This window comes from Canis lupus, chromosome 21 (genome assembly GCF_048164855.1).
Source record: "Canis lupus baileyi chromosome 21, mCanLup2.hap1, whole genome shotgun sequence".
Taxonomy (NCBI): domain Eukaryota; kingdom Metazoa; phylum Chordata; class Mammalia; order Carnivora; family Canidae; genus Canis; species Canis lupus.
This window is the reverse complement of record NC_132858.1, coordinates 15,061,390-15,077,697: the sequence shown is the minus strand read 5'-3', so window position 1 is coordinate 15,077,697 and position 16,308 is coordinate 15,061,390. Positions and strand designations below refer to the sequence as shown.

Genomic DNA, 16,308 nt, shown 5'->3' with positions numbered 1-16,308 from the left:
TTTATAGAAGCATACTCTTTGACTTGATATAAAGGAAGATTTTTTTATTTTTTTATTTTTAAATATGTAGTCTTTTTTTAAAGATTATACTTATTTATTTATTCATGAGATATATATATATAGAGAGAGAGAGGCAGAGACACAGGCAGAGGGAGGAGCAGGCTCCATGCAGAGTGTGTACTTGAGGGAAGAGGCTGGAAAGACATCTAGTCATATTGACACTGCCACCTCCATGGATGACTTCCCAATGAGTTTCAGTGGCACTTCTGCAGACAGGTTCCAAGGAATCTCACAGGCACCCAGAAATCAGGTTCTCAGTTCAGTCGACCTGCACCATAATTGGGGCGTTTTCCACCAGCCTTGGTCCAACTGCAGCCTTGAGGGTTGTTTCCTGCTTGCCAGTCGAGGCCACAGTCCTCTGTTTACCTGCCTCAGACAACCAGTGACCCAGTGGGATGTTCCCACCTTACTAGTCCCTTTTTTGCCTGTCAGTCTCTCTCCATCTACCATGAACTAGTTCTGGCCCAAGACAAGCTAGTGAACTTCACCATCCAATGGGCAACAACTACTCCTCCAAAAGATGAATCCCTGCCTTGGGGAAGGATTCCACCTTCTAAACATGTTCCTTTCTATGATATTCATCTCTCAGTCCCAGGGCGTTCTTTGGAGTAATCATTAGCCATTTCCAGTTAATGCTCTGCTATAACAAACAATTGTATGTAAACATCCCCTTTTCAAATTACTGTGTTATCTGTCTCCTATATGAGCCCTGAGTGGTATAGTACCTAATACACCTATAGGCCTTATAGGCATTTGATAAATACTATCTCTTTTTACTGTATAATAAAAATTTAATAAACAAGAAAATTCACAAAAGAAAGAGGTTATATTGATACCAGAGCCCAAAATAAAGGAACATCATTAAACCTGTTATTCTCAATAATCAGTAGTAATCAACATCTCACTGTTACATAAGATTATTTTAATACCTATCCAATAAGATTATTTTAATACCTATCCAATATTCTAGATTCATGTGTTCTAGCTTCTAAAGATATTTGAGATTTTCAAGTAATAGGTAAGTATTTATGGATTAAAAAGCAGTAAGTTGTAATGACAAGAGTATAGGATAAGAGACAGGAAGTTTGGATTCCAGCTCAAGCCCTAGTTCTGTGCTTAAGTGGTTATCTGCTGATGTTATTCAGCTCCTTGTTAGAGTTGATGTCTTCATCTGTAGATCAAGAGGCTTGCACTAGATTACTTCTATTACTTCTAGATGTGGTGCTCAAAGGTTCTGCTTATTCATTATCTGAAGTCACTTTTTTTCTCCAGAGCTTCCTCATAGCATTTTTTACCTCAACATTTCTGAGGGTGTAGATTAAGGGATTTAACATAGGGACCACCATAGTGTAAAAGACAGCAACAGCTTTATCAATGGGCAGAGTGGTCACTGGACGCAGATACACAAATATGCAGGGCACAAAGAACAAGACAACCACTGTAATGTGAGAGACACAGGTGGAAAGGGCTTTGCGCCTCCCCTCCAAGCTATAGTTCTTTAGGGAGTACAGGATGACCACATAGGACACCACCAATAGGAGGAAGTTTAAAAGGCAGATGAAACCACTGTTGACAGCAACAAAGAGACCAAGGGTATGAGTGTCCATGCAAACAAGTTTCAACAAAGGGTACAAGTCACACATGAAATGATCTATGACATTAGGGCCACAGAAGGGCAGCCAGACTGTGAAGAGGATCTGAATGGTTGCATGGAGAAATCCTCCAGTCCAGGCCACGCCCAGCAGGAGAATGCACAACCTATGGTTCATGACAGTAGTATAGTGAAGAGGTTTGCAGATGGCCACATAGCGATCATAGGCCATCACTGTCAGCAAGATGATCTCTGTAGCACCAAAAATGTGTTCTGCATAGACTTGAGCCATACAGCCACTAAAGGAGATAATTTTCTTTTCATGAAGGGAGTCCACAATCAGCTTAGGAGCTGAAGAGGAAGAATAAATTGTGTCTATCACGGAAAGATGAGTCAGAAAGAAGTACATGGGGGAGTTCAGAGCCTGGCTGGTGGTAATGGTAACCACAATGAGCAAGTTGCCTGAGAGTGTTACCATGTACAGAATCAAAAATCCCAGAAATACTATATTCTGCATTGTGGGGTTCTGTGTAAGACCTATTAAAATAAATTCAGTCACATTTCTTTTATTTTCCATCTATGTGATATAGGTGATTAGAACTCCAGGGAGGAATGCTTTACCTTTAAAAAATGAAAGAAAGAAAAAAGGAACCATAAAATCATGAAACAGTCCAAAACTCTGACCTTTAACAGTACTCTAGCAATCTCACAGATGATTCCTTCCTTTTCTAAAACTCTGAAGGAATAGGTACTTCAAAACTTCTCTTAGTGGACACTCAATTAAACTTCAATATGGTATTTAAATATAGTATTCAAAGCTAAGTTTTGCCGCTTTTTCCTGGACCTCAGATTGCTTTATTCTCTGTATCTCAATGTACTCTTAAATGCCAAAGGCAGTGAAGTGTAAGATAAACTGTCCCTGTTACACATGGGCAAGGTACAGAATGAGGAATATGGAAAGAACACCTCTTCCAGATGATCCCACAAATTCTTCACTGAGAAGCTCGCCTTAGAGTTCCAAGGCCCAAGATAGTGGTCTCCATTCTGGAAGCCCAATGCATCAGAGAATCTTTCCAGGGACAAGAACCCTTAAGAAGAAAATTGAGCACACTTCTAATAGCCAACTCTTCTCTAGAGGAGATGGCCTTTGGGAGAACCAAAAATCAACTAATGTGTTTTTATAGCTTCTTGAAGGTCCAGGCTAAAAATGGAGTTTCATGGTCAAAATCAGACAGAAAACCCCAACTTTGACTAATTAATTATCATTATTTCATTTATTATTTCTTTCTTATCAATCTTGAAGTAAATTAAGTATATTTTTAAATGATTGTCTATTACAATTTTCATCTGTCTCATACCATATAGAAACAAACATACAAGCAGAATAACTTGGTCTTATGTCAAAATTGATGTATTTAATATCCGCTATTAATAGACAGACTCAAGCACAGGATCAGTTTCTTTTCTTGTCATAGTCCAAAGACCAGTAGTGTAACTATTACCACTCAAACCCTCTAATTCCCACTTTTTTGGATAAATGAGAACTACAGAAAGGTGTTGATCTAGCAGGATGACCCTGATCTTCCATAAAATAACCCTCAGATTGCAATTGAAAGTAAGGACTGAAGCTGACAAACTTCTTCCAAGCACAGAAATCTTTGTTGTTTAAATTCCATATACTCAAATATTCCAAAACGGAAACTTTTGTTTTATCTCTGTTTTACCCCATTCTTAATAGCAGGCAGAGATTTGTTTTTATACTATGTAGTTCCTACAATAATAGTTCATTTTTTGAGAGTTGATCATGTGCTAGGCATTATACTAAGTACTTCACATGCATTATTTCACTTAATCTTCAAATAGTGCTATACATGGTACACTGTTATCTATATTTTAAGTAAAATGAACCTCTAGTTAAGTGGAGATAAATGACTTGTTGAAAGTGATAAGGATTTTTTAAAAAGAAACAACTGTTTTTAAACCCCGAATGCCTGTCTCTAGCTCTTCAGCACTAAGTGCCTCTCCAGTACAGATACAGTTTACTTCTGAGAATCAGCCAAAGTCAGAGTTTGGACAAGTGGGTTGGTACCGAAAGCCACCACCTGTGACCATATAAAATCCATGAAAGTTCTTTTGCTAAGCTATTAAATGTAGAGTCAGATGTTAATGAGTTCAAGGAGGCATAGAACACTAAAATTGATATACGTTAAAAATGCACCAGTACTTTGCATTTTATCAACATATATGCTCCTAAAAGATGAGGATGCTGAGGTCCAGAGAAACAAAGTCCAAGAAAACACAGCTAATTGATTAGTATCAGACCACAAGAAAAAGTCTTCTAATGCTCAATACAATGATTTTTTTTTCTCCATCTTGCCTCCCTTAAGATGAATGTTTCCAAGGAAAAACCACTGTAAGGTGACAAAAAGAATTAACCTTCATCTCTTATCTTTAGTAATACCTATCTTGAATCCATAAGAAAATGGGCTAAGTCCAAGTTAAGAATGCAAAAATTCCATCATATTGTTGAGACTACATCCACTATATAAGAAATAAGGTCTTACCTAAGTTAGAACAAAATCCAAGAAAGTTTAACAGTCAGAATAGCAAGTGTCCCTGAGCCTGGAGTTTAGTTTAGTTTCCCAATTGCAGCAGGAGGTACATTCTTTTGTGTAGATTTTATATATTAACCCATTCTCCTTATGGTTCTCAGTTTTAGGGCTTAAGATTTCCCTTAAGAAATAGAATCCAAATGTTGTCCTTCTCTTCTCTCCCATGCTGACCTATCTTGACCACAGTGAAAGTCATACACCCTATATTGGCTTCATCTTAAATTTCCTTTTCTGTCTTTTTCAGTTGCCTCTCATCTCTCCTTCTATCACTAGAACAAATTCCCCCCACCACCGCCTCTTTCACTAGAAATTATGAAAATCAGAGCACTGCTTCAAGAATATGAGTGACCATACAAAAGCCAATCTCCATCTCTCCAAACCATCATATCATATGCCCTATCACTGACAGAAACTCTTCAGGGACCATCTAGCTTCAATCTGCTGCCCTGCTGCACTGTCTCCAGGTTCAAGAATCCATAAAATGTGAAATTATTCCTGATACATTATATATATATATATATATATATATATATATATATATATATATACACATACAGTGAGGAGAACAAATATTTCTGCAAAACATCCTATATCATCCCAAAGTGGTTCCCCATAAAATATCGAAAATAATATTTCAATGATTTTCATTATAAACCCTTTAAGGGAAAATGGAAATATAAGAAACTGGATTAAAAATCAGCAGTTCTAGTTAACTTACCATGGTTACCTCTGTTGTTAGGGAGAATGCTCAATGTATTTAAGAAAAAGAAATAACCATTATATACCATTGTACAAATTTCATGGTATGTACATGTATATTTCTCAATTTCCCACTGACTAGACAATGGCATTTTCAAAATTCCAATGCCTTGGAAATTCAAGTCAAAGAAGAAGAAAATATTGAATTTGAATTTGGAATCCAAAGTCCTTAGGTACTAAGGAGAATCTTCTGATCTTCAACACCTAGTTCTATGGCTATAGAAAAAAAAGACACAAATATTTCTATCACTTAATACCCCCCTCTTATTCTACCCTTAAAATAAGAAAACAGTTTCTTCTTGAACCATCACGTTTAGAGATGATACTGAGAACATCAAGGCTTTCTATCTAAGGATTTGCTCTCTCAGGAATTAATTATAGATGTTTTTTCTTTTAAGATTTTGCTTTAGAAATAGATATTTGGGAGAATCTGTCTATGAACAACACATCTTCACCTGAATGGCTCTTTTTCCTGAACGTTAAGTTCATGTATTAACAGCCTACATTCCTGGTCTATAAATTGTGTTGTAAAGCACTCCTCCTCCAAGCCCTTGAGTATTACAAAATGGAGCATGAAGGATGCTAAAAGCTGTAAAAATAACATGGGGTTTCATTCAGATCACATATCCCTGAGGAAATATCCTCCCTGGCTGAGGTCATTAGAGGAGGTTGAGATACTAATCCAATCTATTGACTGTACTATAAACAAACACGTAAGAACCTTGGGACTTAATATATTTTCAGGCAGAGTGAGATCTAGAGTTGGAGACCAAATTAAGGTAAAAATCCTTGTCCAATTTGTCTGATGTAGAAATCTAAAAAAAAAAAAAAAAGATTTGTATACCTTTTCAATTACTTTTTTTTTTTTTTAGAAGTGTAGGAGTTCCACTCGCCACCTGAAAATAGAAACCTTACCTAGGCAAACAGATTTCTTCAAATTTCTTCACACATAGTATTCTCAGGACAGTGGAGATGAGAACAGCCAAATATGTTCTGCAATCTTGCAAATGTGTACTGTACAGCCTGAAAGAAAGGATAATGTTAAAATCACTTATTGTGAGAATTGAAGCAGCTGCTATATTTAAATGTATGGCTAGGCAGTTGATAGCAGACTGGGAAAAATGTAATAGCTATCCTTACTGAGCATTATGTCCTTCTTCCCTTAATTTGGTGTAGTACATTGATTTTCCTATCTTGAACCAACGTTGCATTCCTGGATCAATCCCACTTGCCCTTGGTATATAACCCTTCTTATAGACTACTGGATTCAATTTAGTAGTATTTTGTTGAGGATTTTTGTATGCTTACATAAGAGATCTTGGTTATAGTTTTCTAGTGATAGTATGGTCTAGTTTTGATATTAGGGCAATACTGGTCTTATTGAATATGTTCCCTCCTCTCTTATATGTTGGAAGAGTTTGTGAAGGACTGGTGTTAATTCTTCCCTAAACGATAAAATTCACTTCAAGGTGAAGCCATTTTGGAGTGAGTTTTTCTTTGTGGCAAGGCTTACTACTAATCCAATCTATTTGTTATAAGTATATTCAGTTTATTCATTTATCTTGAGTTACTAGTTTGTGACTTCGAATTTGTTCATTTCATCTAATCTATATAAGTTGTTGGTATAGAACTGTTCATAGGATCTACTTATTTTTTTTTATTTTTGTAAAGCTGATAATAATGTCCTAGCTTTTATTTCTGATTTTAGTTATTTGAGTCTGAACTCCCTTTTTTTTTAAGTCAGTCTAGCTAAAGGTTTGTCATTTTGGTGATCTTGTCAAAGAATCCACTTTTGGTTTGATTGTTTTTCTCTTGTCTATTCTTTACTTCATTTTTTTTTCTGTTCTAACATTTATTTATTTCTTTTTGTTTGTTTTGGTTTTAGTTTGTTCTTCTTTTTCAAGTGTCTTAAGGGGGAACGTTAAACTATTTGAAGACTTCTATTTCTTATTCTTTTTATTTTTATTATATATATATTTTTTTATTGTAGTTCAATTGCCAACATATAGCATAACACCAGTGCTCATCCCGTCAAGTGCCCCCCTCAGTGCCCGTCACCCAGATCACGACAAATACCAAGGAAATACAAATGATGTTGAAAACCCCCCACCCACCTCCCTTTCCACCACCCATTGTTTGCCTCCCAGAGTTAGGAGTCTGTCATATTCTATCACCCTCTCTGATATTTCCCACTCATTTTCTCTCCTTTCCCCTTTATTCCCTTTCACTATTTTTATATTCCCCAAATGAATAAGACCATATAATGTTTGTCCTTCTCCGATTGACTTACTTCACTCAGCATAATACCCTACAGTTCCATCCATGTTGAAGCAAATGGTGGGTATTTGTCATTTCTAATGGCTAAGTTTTATTCCATTGTATACATAGACCACATCTTCTTTATCCATTCATATTTTGATGGACACCGTGGCTTCTTCCACAGTTTGGCTATTATGGACATTGCTGCTATAAACATTGGGGTGCAGGTGTCCCAGTGTTTCACTGCATCTGTATCTTTCTACAAATGACAGATCTAAGCACAACATCTCCAAAAAAACAAGAGCTTTAAATGATACACTGGACCAGATGGATATCACAGATATTTACAGAACTTTACATCCAAAAGCAACTGAATACACATACTTCTCAAATGCACATAGAACGTTCTCCAGAATAGACCACATACTGGGTCAGAAATCAGTTCTTAATCAATACCAAAAGATTGGGATTGTCCCCTGCATATTTTCAGACCATAATGCTTTAAAACTAGAACTCAATCACAAGAAATTTGGAAGAAATTCAAACACATGGAGGTTAAAGACCATCCTGCTAAAAGATGAAAGGGTCAACCAAGAAATTAGAGAAGAATTTAAAAGATTCATGGAAACTAATGAGAATGAAGATACAACCATTCAAAATCTTTGGGATACAGCAAAAGCAGTCCTGAAAGGGAAATATATCGCAATACAACCATCCCTCAAAAAACTGGAAAGAACTCCAGTACACAAGCTAACCTTGCACCTAAAGGAACTGAGAAAGAACAGCAAATAAAACCTAAACCCAGCAGGAGAGAGTTAATAAAGATTGGAGCAGAACTCAATGAAATAGAGACCAGAAGAATTGTAGAACAGATCAACAAAACCAGGAGTTGGTTCTTTGAAAGAATTAATAAGATAGATAAACCATTAGCCAGTCTTATTAAAAACAAAAGAGAAAAGGCTCAAATTAATAAAATCACGAATGAAAAAGGAGAGATCACCACCAATACCAAGGAAATACAAATGATTTTATTTTTTTTTTACAAATGATTTTAAAAACATATTACGAGCATCTATACTCCAATAAATTGCGCAATCTAGAAGAAATGGACATATTTCTGGAAAACCACAAACTACCAAAACTGGAACAAGAAGAAATAGAAAACCTGAACAGGCCGATGACCAGGGAGGAAATTGAAGTAGTCATCAAAAACGTCCCAAGAAACAAAAGTCCGGGGCCTGATGGCTTCCCAGGGGAATTCTATCAAATGCTTACAGAAGACACAGGGCAGCCCAGGTGGCTCAGCTGTTTAACGCCACCTTCAGCCCAGGGCCTGATCCTGGAGACCTGGGATGGAATCCCACATCAGGCTCCCTGCATGGAGCCTGCTTCTCCCTCTGCTTGTGTCTCTGCCTCTCTCTCTCTCTGTGTGTCTCTCATGAATAAATAAATGACATCTTAAAAAAAATAAAGAAAGAAGAAACAATATCTATTCTATTAAAGCTGTTCGGAAAGATGAAAGGATGGAATACTTTCAAACTCGATCTATGAGGCCAGCATCACCTTAATTCCAAAACCAGACAAAGACCCCACCAAAAAGAAAAATTATAGACCAATATCCCTGATGAACACAGATGCAAAAATTCTCAACAATATACTAGCCAATAGGATCCAACAGTACATTAAGAAGATTATTCATCATGACCAAGTGGGATTAATCCCTGGGATGCAAGGCTGGTTCAACACTCGTAAAACAATCAATGTGATTGATCATATCAACAAGAGGAAAAACAAGAACCATATGATCCTCTCAATAGATTCAGAGAAAGCGTTTGGCAAAATACAACATCCATTCCTGATCAAAACTCTTCAGAATGTAGGGATAGAGGGAAAATTCCTCAGCATCTTAAGAGCAATCTATGAAAAGCCCACAGCAAATATCATTCTCTATGGGGAAACACTGGGAGCCTTTCCCCTAAGATCAGGAACATGACAGAGATGTCCACTCTCACCACTACTATTCAACATAGTACTAGAAGTCCTAGCCTCAGCAATCAGGCAACAAAAAGAAATAAAAGGCATTCAAATTGGCAGAGAAGGGATCCCTGGGTGGCGCAGCGGTTTGGCGCCTGCCTTTGGCCCAGGGCGCGATCCTGGAGACCCAGGATCGAATCCCACATCGGGCTCCCAGTGCATGGAGCCTGAGTCTCTGCCTCTCTCTCTCTCTCTCTCTCTCTCTCTGACTATCATAAATAAATAAAAATTTAAAAAAAAACAAATTGGCAGAGAAGACGTCAAACTCTCCCTCTTTGCAGATGACATGATACTGTACATAGAAAACCCAAAAGACTCTACCCCAAGATTGGTAGAACTCATACAGCAATTTGGCAGTGTGGCAGGATACAAAATCAATGCCCAGAAATCAATGGCAGTTATATACATTAACAATGAGACTGAAGAAAGAGAAATTAAGGAGTCAATCCCATTTACAATTGCACCCAAAAGCATAAGATACCTAGGATAAACCTAACCAAAGAGGTAAAGGGTCTATACCCTAAAAACTACAGAACACTTCTGAAGAAATTGAGGAAGACACAAAGAGATGGAAAAATATTCCATGCTCATGGATTGGAAGAATTAATATTGTGAAAATGTCAATGTTACCCAGGACAATTTACACATTTAATGCAATCCCTATCAAAATACCATGGACTTTCTTCAGAATGTTGGAACAAATAATCTTAAGATTTGTGTGGAATCAAAAATAAATAAATAAATAAATTTGTGTGGAATCAGAAAAGACCCTAAATAGCCAGGGGAATATTAAAAAAGAAAAACAGATTCGGGGGCATCACAATGCCAGATTTCAGGTTGTACTACAAAGCTGTGATCATCAAGGCAGTGTGGTACTGGCACAAAAACAGACACAGAGATCAATGAAACAGAATGTAGTATCCAGAAGTGAACGCTCAACTTTGTGGTCAACTATTATTCGACAGAGCAGGATAGACTATCCACTGGAAAAAGGACAGTCTTTTCAATAAATGGTGCTTGGAAAATTGGACAGCCATGTGCAGAATGAAACTAGACCATCCTCTTACACCATATACAAAGATAAATTCAAAATGGATGAAAGATCTAAATGTGAGATAAGAATCCATCAAAATCCTAGAGGAGAACACAGGCAACACCCTTTTTGAACTTGGCCACAGCAACATCTTGCAAGATACATCTATAAAGGCAAGGGAAACAAAAGAAAAAATGAATTATTGGAACATAAGATAAAAAGCTTCTACATAGCAAAAGACTCAAACTCAAAATGGATGAAAGATATAAGGTCTTTTAACTGAATCATTTTACCTTCTTGCCTGAGGTATTCATGGGTAAAAATAGAAAATGTGTTGCTAACCTGTTTCTAACTCCTGACTTCCTAGTCCATCCTCTGACCTCAATCAATATCTCCTTTCTACATATTCTCAACTATCTTTTAAAATTAATCTCATAAAAAAAAATAAAATAAATAAAAATAAAATAAAAATAAAATTAATCTCATAACGCTTTCAACAATAAATTATATAGAAGAATAAGCCTAGTAATACTTCAGTGACCACTAGTATTGACCCATTCAACAGCAAATAAGAATTCTGCAAACACAGCAGACTGCTAGTGATCGAATTCCTACAAAAGTCTTTCAATATTTACTTCTAGGCCAAGTACTCTTTCATGCATTATCCAGTTATTTTAAATGTTTTTACAAATTAATTGAGTCATTTCATACAGTTTTAATTTCTCTAAGGCCAAATTCATTTCTTCTTTGCTCAATCCAATTCCATAGGGATTATAACAACTGTGGGATTCAAATCAACATCTCAAAATATTTTTTCATCAATGAACTTACACATCCTTTGTTCCACCAAAAAGCCATGTCAGAAGGATTACTGTTCCACACACCATAAAGCAAGTGAAGTTGCAGGATCATTCTTTTTTCCTTCCTAACAAATCTCCATGCACCACATGTTCCCAGTGACTGGAAGAGTGACTAGAGTCATTGTTTACTAAATTCTGGATTCCCTTGGTTTGTGGATATCATCATATTCCAGATATCAAAGTACAGAAGTACTGGCTTCCAAGTGTCATTGTGTAACACTATCTATCTGCCATCTCTTCCCTAATAGGATCAACACAGTCTCTTTCCTTTATCTTTTCAATCCCAACCAGTTGAACCACAGGGAAGATAAAATTGACAGAAATATCAGTAGTATCAGGCCATTACAAAACAATAAAGGCCAAACTGTGAAATAACATCCTGCCATAAATTAAGCTTACCTTAATGTTCCCATAAAAACCACCTCTTGGCCTTGGCCCTCTAGCACTCCTGGCTACTAGAATTCATAACCATCAGATTACACAGTGATTAAAATAGCCAGTATGTTTTCCTGCATAAGGTACAAGTCTGCAAGTCTTCTCCCATCAAAAGTGACAGGTATGATATTCCATTATAGCAAATATCCACTTTGTCCCCTCATTATTGCTTCATTATTCCAAGCCAACTTCTAGCCATAGTCTATCTCCTGCAAGATATCCCTCTAGTGTCCCTGTTTGGGGAAATAAATCTTTCTTATCATGAAACACTTCTATGAACATTATTTTGGACGGATTCAGTACCCCCAAACTCAGCAACTAAGATCCTTGCAGATTATAAAGAAAAGGTGGTTATTAAGTAACAGTGCTAATTAAATCACCAGATATTTTGTTACCATTGGACATGGATGGGTTTGTGCAGTTTGGGAAAAAGATATCACCAAAAAATACTGCATGCTCCTATGAGATTATCAATTGGCTATGTTCCATCCCAAATACTGTTCCATCTGGTATGTCATAGCAATTTCCATAAATATCTTTTACATAACTCCAAAGGAGAGAAGTCAGACATACTGGGCCATTAAAACAAACCCAAGTTGGCCTCCCTCAAGTCTGTCTGAGTTTCATTTCTGCTTTCCTTAAACACATTCTTTCCACTTCCACATTTTGTATATTCAAAGGATCAAATCAAGCTCTGTCATACCTGGAAGTCAGCAAGATTCTACTTCCCATCATATCAGTCAGCTTAGCAACTTATCATATCCATCTGTGGCCACGTGGAGTGTATCTTATTCAACCTTATATCTCCTATGTGATTAATTGGTAGTGCTTCTCAGGTCAACTGAAAAATGAGCACATGGTAAATATAGCCTATAAACCCCAAGCCAAACTCTAACTGTCCATAAATTGGGTTATCAATGTGTAACCTCACTTCTTTTCTCCAAATGATCAAGTTGAAGTTTTTAGGTACAGCCTGAAAATCAGGGTAAGTCCCCTACCATGAAGAAAACAAGTCTGCAGGTTTTTCTAGAGTCAGTCTTTCCTCATTGACATATGACAGAGGTGGTAAGAATACTCTCTTGTTCCAAAGTGGTCTCTTGAAAATAGCATGATTGCATTCTGCTCTGGAATCATGAGCCACTTATAAATGCTTCTGTCTGTTTCTATTTATTACTACTTTTGGCCCACAATCTCTCCCTGTCATCAGATTTTCTAGATCAACTATACTATTTTTTCCACAGGGCTGACTAGAACGGCAGTTATGTTAACACCTCTTTGGGTACACACCCAGGCAGATTGTCTAAGCTCTGATAGGAAAAGAATCACAGGACTGACCTTGCCACTTGGTAATGGAGCTACATTTACAGTTATCCCTAAATTGGCTACAGGAGATGAAGTTATGATCTTCCTTAAAATATCTTAGGAAAACATATTTTCAATTTTAATTGCAAAGATATTGTGTCTCGGGCATCAATATTAGCTTCCTTCAGTACACATAAGTTTAAACACATAATAATCTGCACTAGGTCAGGCAATACAACAGAAAAATGTTGTGAAATGGTGAAAATGTAAAATTGTGGAATTGTATCATTGTTCATCTCATTTTATGCTACTAACCCTAAAAATATTTCTAGGGGAGTCATCAACAGAAAAGATTTCACAAGTTTGCCTGTTTGAAAGGACTCACAAGCCCCACAAAACATACTCGCATAATGCTTTTTTTTAAAGACCAATGATACTGTGAAGCAAGCATCTGGCAAACACTGAAGGTCCAAGAGATATCCAAACAATCTCTCAAAAGTCCTCGTTCACACAGACAAGCAAGCGTCATCTTCAGTTGAACCACCAAGACCAGCATGAGAGAAATCTTAGCTTCAGGAGAACTCAAGGCATAAGTTTACAATGAGGTGTTTATGTCCCTCTGGTCAAGCCAGTTATACCAACTAAAAGCCATCAGGAAAAAATGATTCTTGGAGTCATCAGGGAAGTTTGGGACCAAAAATCCTACTGGTCTTATTCTAGCCAAGGGTCAAAGATCTGCATAACCAGAAATAAGAACAGACTTTCCTGTTGAGTAGTAAAATAACTTTCTTACACAGTCCACCCTCTGATTCTTGGTCAAGATTAAATCACTCATAATCATTCCTTCTCCTGCATGTTTTGCACCATTGATAGAACAGGCAAAAAAAAATCCACAAGTTCCAAAGTGCTAATAACTTGTGTCATCAAATAGGGAATGGGTATTGTTTTAAAGAAACATTTCAGTTAACCAAATATTCCACCACAAACTTGTTCACCATCATGCACAAGTTTAAAAAACTATTTTATCTCCTCCCACTACTGAAATTAAGATTTTATGAAAAGTATCAATATATTGATTTAGTATAACAATTGACTCATTGTTAACTAATTCTAGTCCCTCCTCTAACCAGATTTCACTGTATGGACATCATGGGGAAAAGTTAATTCAATTTCCCAATACATTTGATCATATCAGTATTATAGATTTTGTTAAAATAAAATTAATCCTACCAGTTACACCAGTATTAAACAAAATAACAGGTACATTATCATTAACTGATTGGCTCCCTTTCTAGCAGCAATTACTTCTCACTATTAAATTAATTTTCACTGGGATCCTTCATTTGATATAACCCAGGGTTCTCCTCATCTTTTGGTCATTCAATGACCCTTTTGCAGTCTGCATTGCCAGTCCATTGACTACTGCCCAAGCCTCAGAAAAGCCATACCATATCACGATAGCAATAATCTAGTTCTTCTGGTGCTACAAGGAACACCGCTCTTAACCCACTGAGTGGATTTAGTTTCCTCTTCAATTAATCAGCCTTTACACAGCTGCTTTCCAGACTGAGTGATGGCTCTCCAAACTCAAGCCATCATCTATAAACCATACTGTTTATTAGGCATCCCCCAAAAATTGATCATAAGGAAGGACCCATTTAGCAATGAAGTTAGGTAACTCCTCAGAAGGAGCTAATGTAGGGCTCAAAGGCAACATAGCCACTTGTTCATGTATTCAATAGGTTCCCCCTTTTGCAAGTTCTCTATTTACATTTCAATTTAATAAAAGAAATATTCTGTTCATTTCTCTACCTACTAGAATGATTATCTAATATAATCTGGGACTTATGGATATTTCAGATCTCCAAATAATGTTATATCCTTCCGTAAAAAAGCAAGGCAGTTTCAAATAAAGTCCAATAACAAGCAAGCAATCACCTTGCAAACAGTGTGCACCCTTTGGCTGTTTAAGGCAATTTTCAGTTCACATGCCCACTGATGCACCTCTAGGTGGCAATTCCAGCATCCTTTACAGAAGGCATTCTTCAGAGAAGAGAAATTTTTCTCATGATTCTCTTTTTAGGAACAGAGAAGCAACACCCAGAAAAAGTTCCATAGTTTCTATCTTGTTGCATTGGCCAGAATTGTGTCACATGCCCACCTTTAAACTGATCACTGGAAAAGAGGAGAAAATCACCTTAATTGCCTTAGGCTAATCCAGATTCACAACTCTGGCCTGGGAATGGACCACACTTTACCCCAAACACCTGGCCACCTAAACCAGAAGAAATGGAGTTTTGTTACAAAGAAAGAAGCTGCAAAATAGCCACTCTGTGGTGCCTCCGCTGCACACTCCTCAGATCTGTAATCAAACTCTCTGCCCCTCCCCCACCCTCTCTCTTAGCTCTACCCCACTAGCATTTAAACATGATCAAGTTTCTCCTATGCTGAAAAATATTCACCCTCAATCTCATATCCCATTCACTGACTAATTTAATTCTGATAACAACTCCATGACATAACATTCTCTATTTTGCAGAAAAGGAAACCAAGCTATGGAGAAGATGAATAACTTAGCCAAGATCACACAGCTTGGCCAGGATTCAATAAATAATAGCCAATAGTATCACAGTTGTATAAAATGCAAACATTTCTCTCAATTTATTTCAGAAAAATATTTCCCAAGTATTTTCTATGCATAACACACTCATTGGACGATATTATATTCAGTCTCTCAGTGTTCTTCCCAACAAACCAAATCTATTTAGGGCTGTTTTAGAGGCTCTACTAAGTGAAGTAACATATACAGAATCTTGTAAATAGAAGAACCAAGTATCACACCCAGGCTTATGGCTTTGGTGCATTATTTCTCTAGGACCCTACCACATCTCATTCATGTAGAGGATGTCCTTGGTCCTAACATCTGCTCAGTCATTCTTCTATTCTACAGGCATCAGAAAATTCCCAGAAACAAAACTTCCAAGATAATGTCTAGGCATATCTCCCATATTGGAGCCAAAAGCAGGAAAGGAAGATTAAAAATGTTTTTCTCTCTGTGGCTCTCCTCATGTCACTGCTACACATGGGATCTGTCTGAGGAATGTGTCCTGCCAGCCACTGGTGGTAGAACCAGGGCCTCTAAATAACCCACCAGGGTCTAGATCAGCACCCCCACACCCATCATTCCTAGTACATGAGACACATCACAGAATCAGTGTCTAACTGCTACAACAGCATAATTGCTACAGTTCAGGCTTAGAATTAGATTCTTGTATTTAAATACAAGCTCTACTAAAAAAAAAAAAGTGGGAAATATCAGAAAGGGAGACAGAACATGAAGACTCCTAACTCTGGGAAACGAAC

At 37.0% G+C, this 16,308-nt stretch overlaps 1 protein-coding gene across 1 annotated transcript; it reads right to left on the bottom strand.

Moving 5' to 3' along the window:
* Window positions 1-1,298: 1,298 nt before the first annotated feature.
* Window positions 1,299-2,228, bottom strand: LOC140613334 (olfactory receptor 4C12). The gene has a single exon (XM_072791868.1). It carries the CDS (start codon window positions 2,226-2,228, stop codon window positions 1,299-1,301), a length of 930 nt encoding a protein of 309 aa, XP_072647969.1.
* Window positions 2,229-16,308: the final 14,080 nt, after the last annotated feature.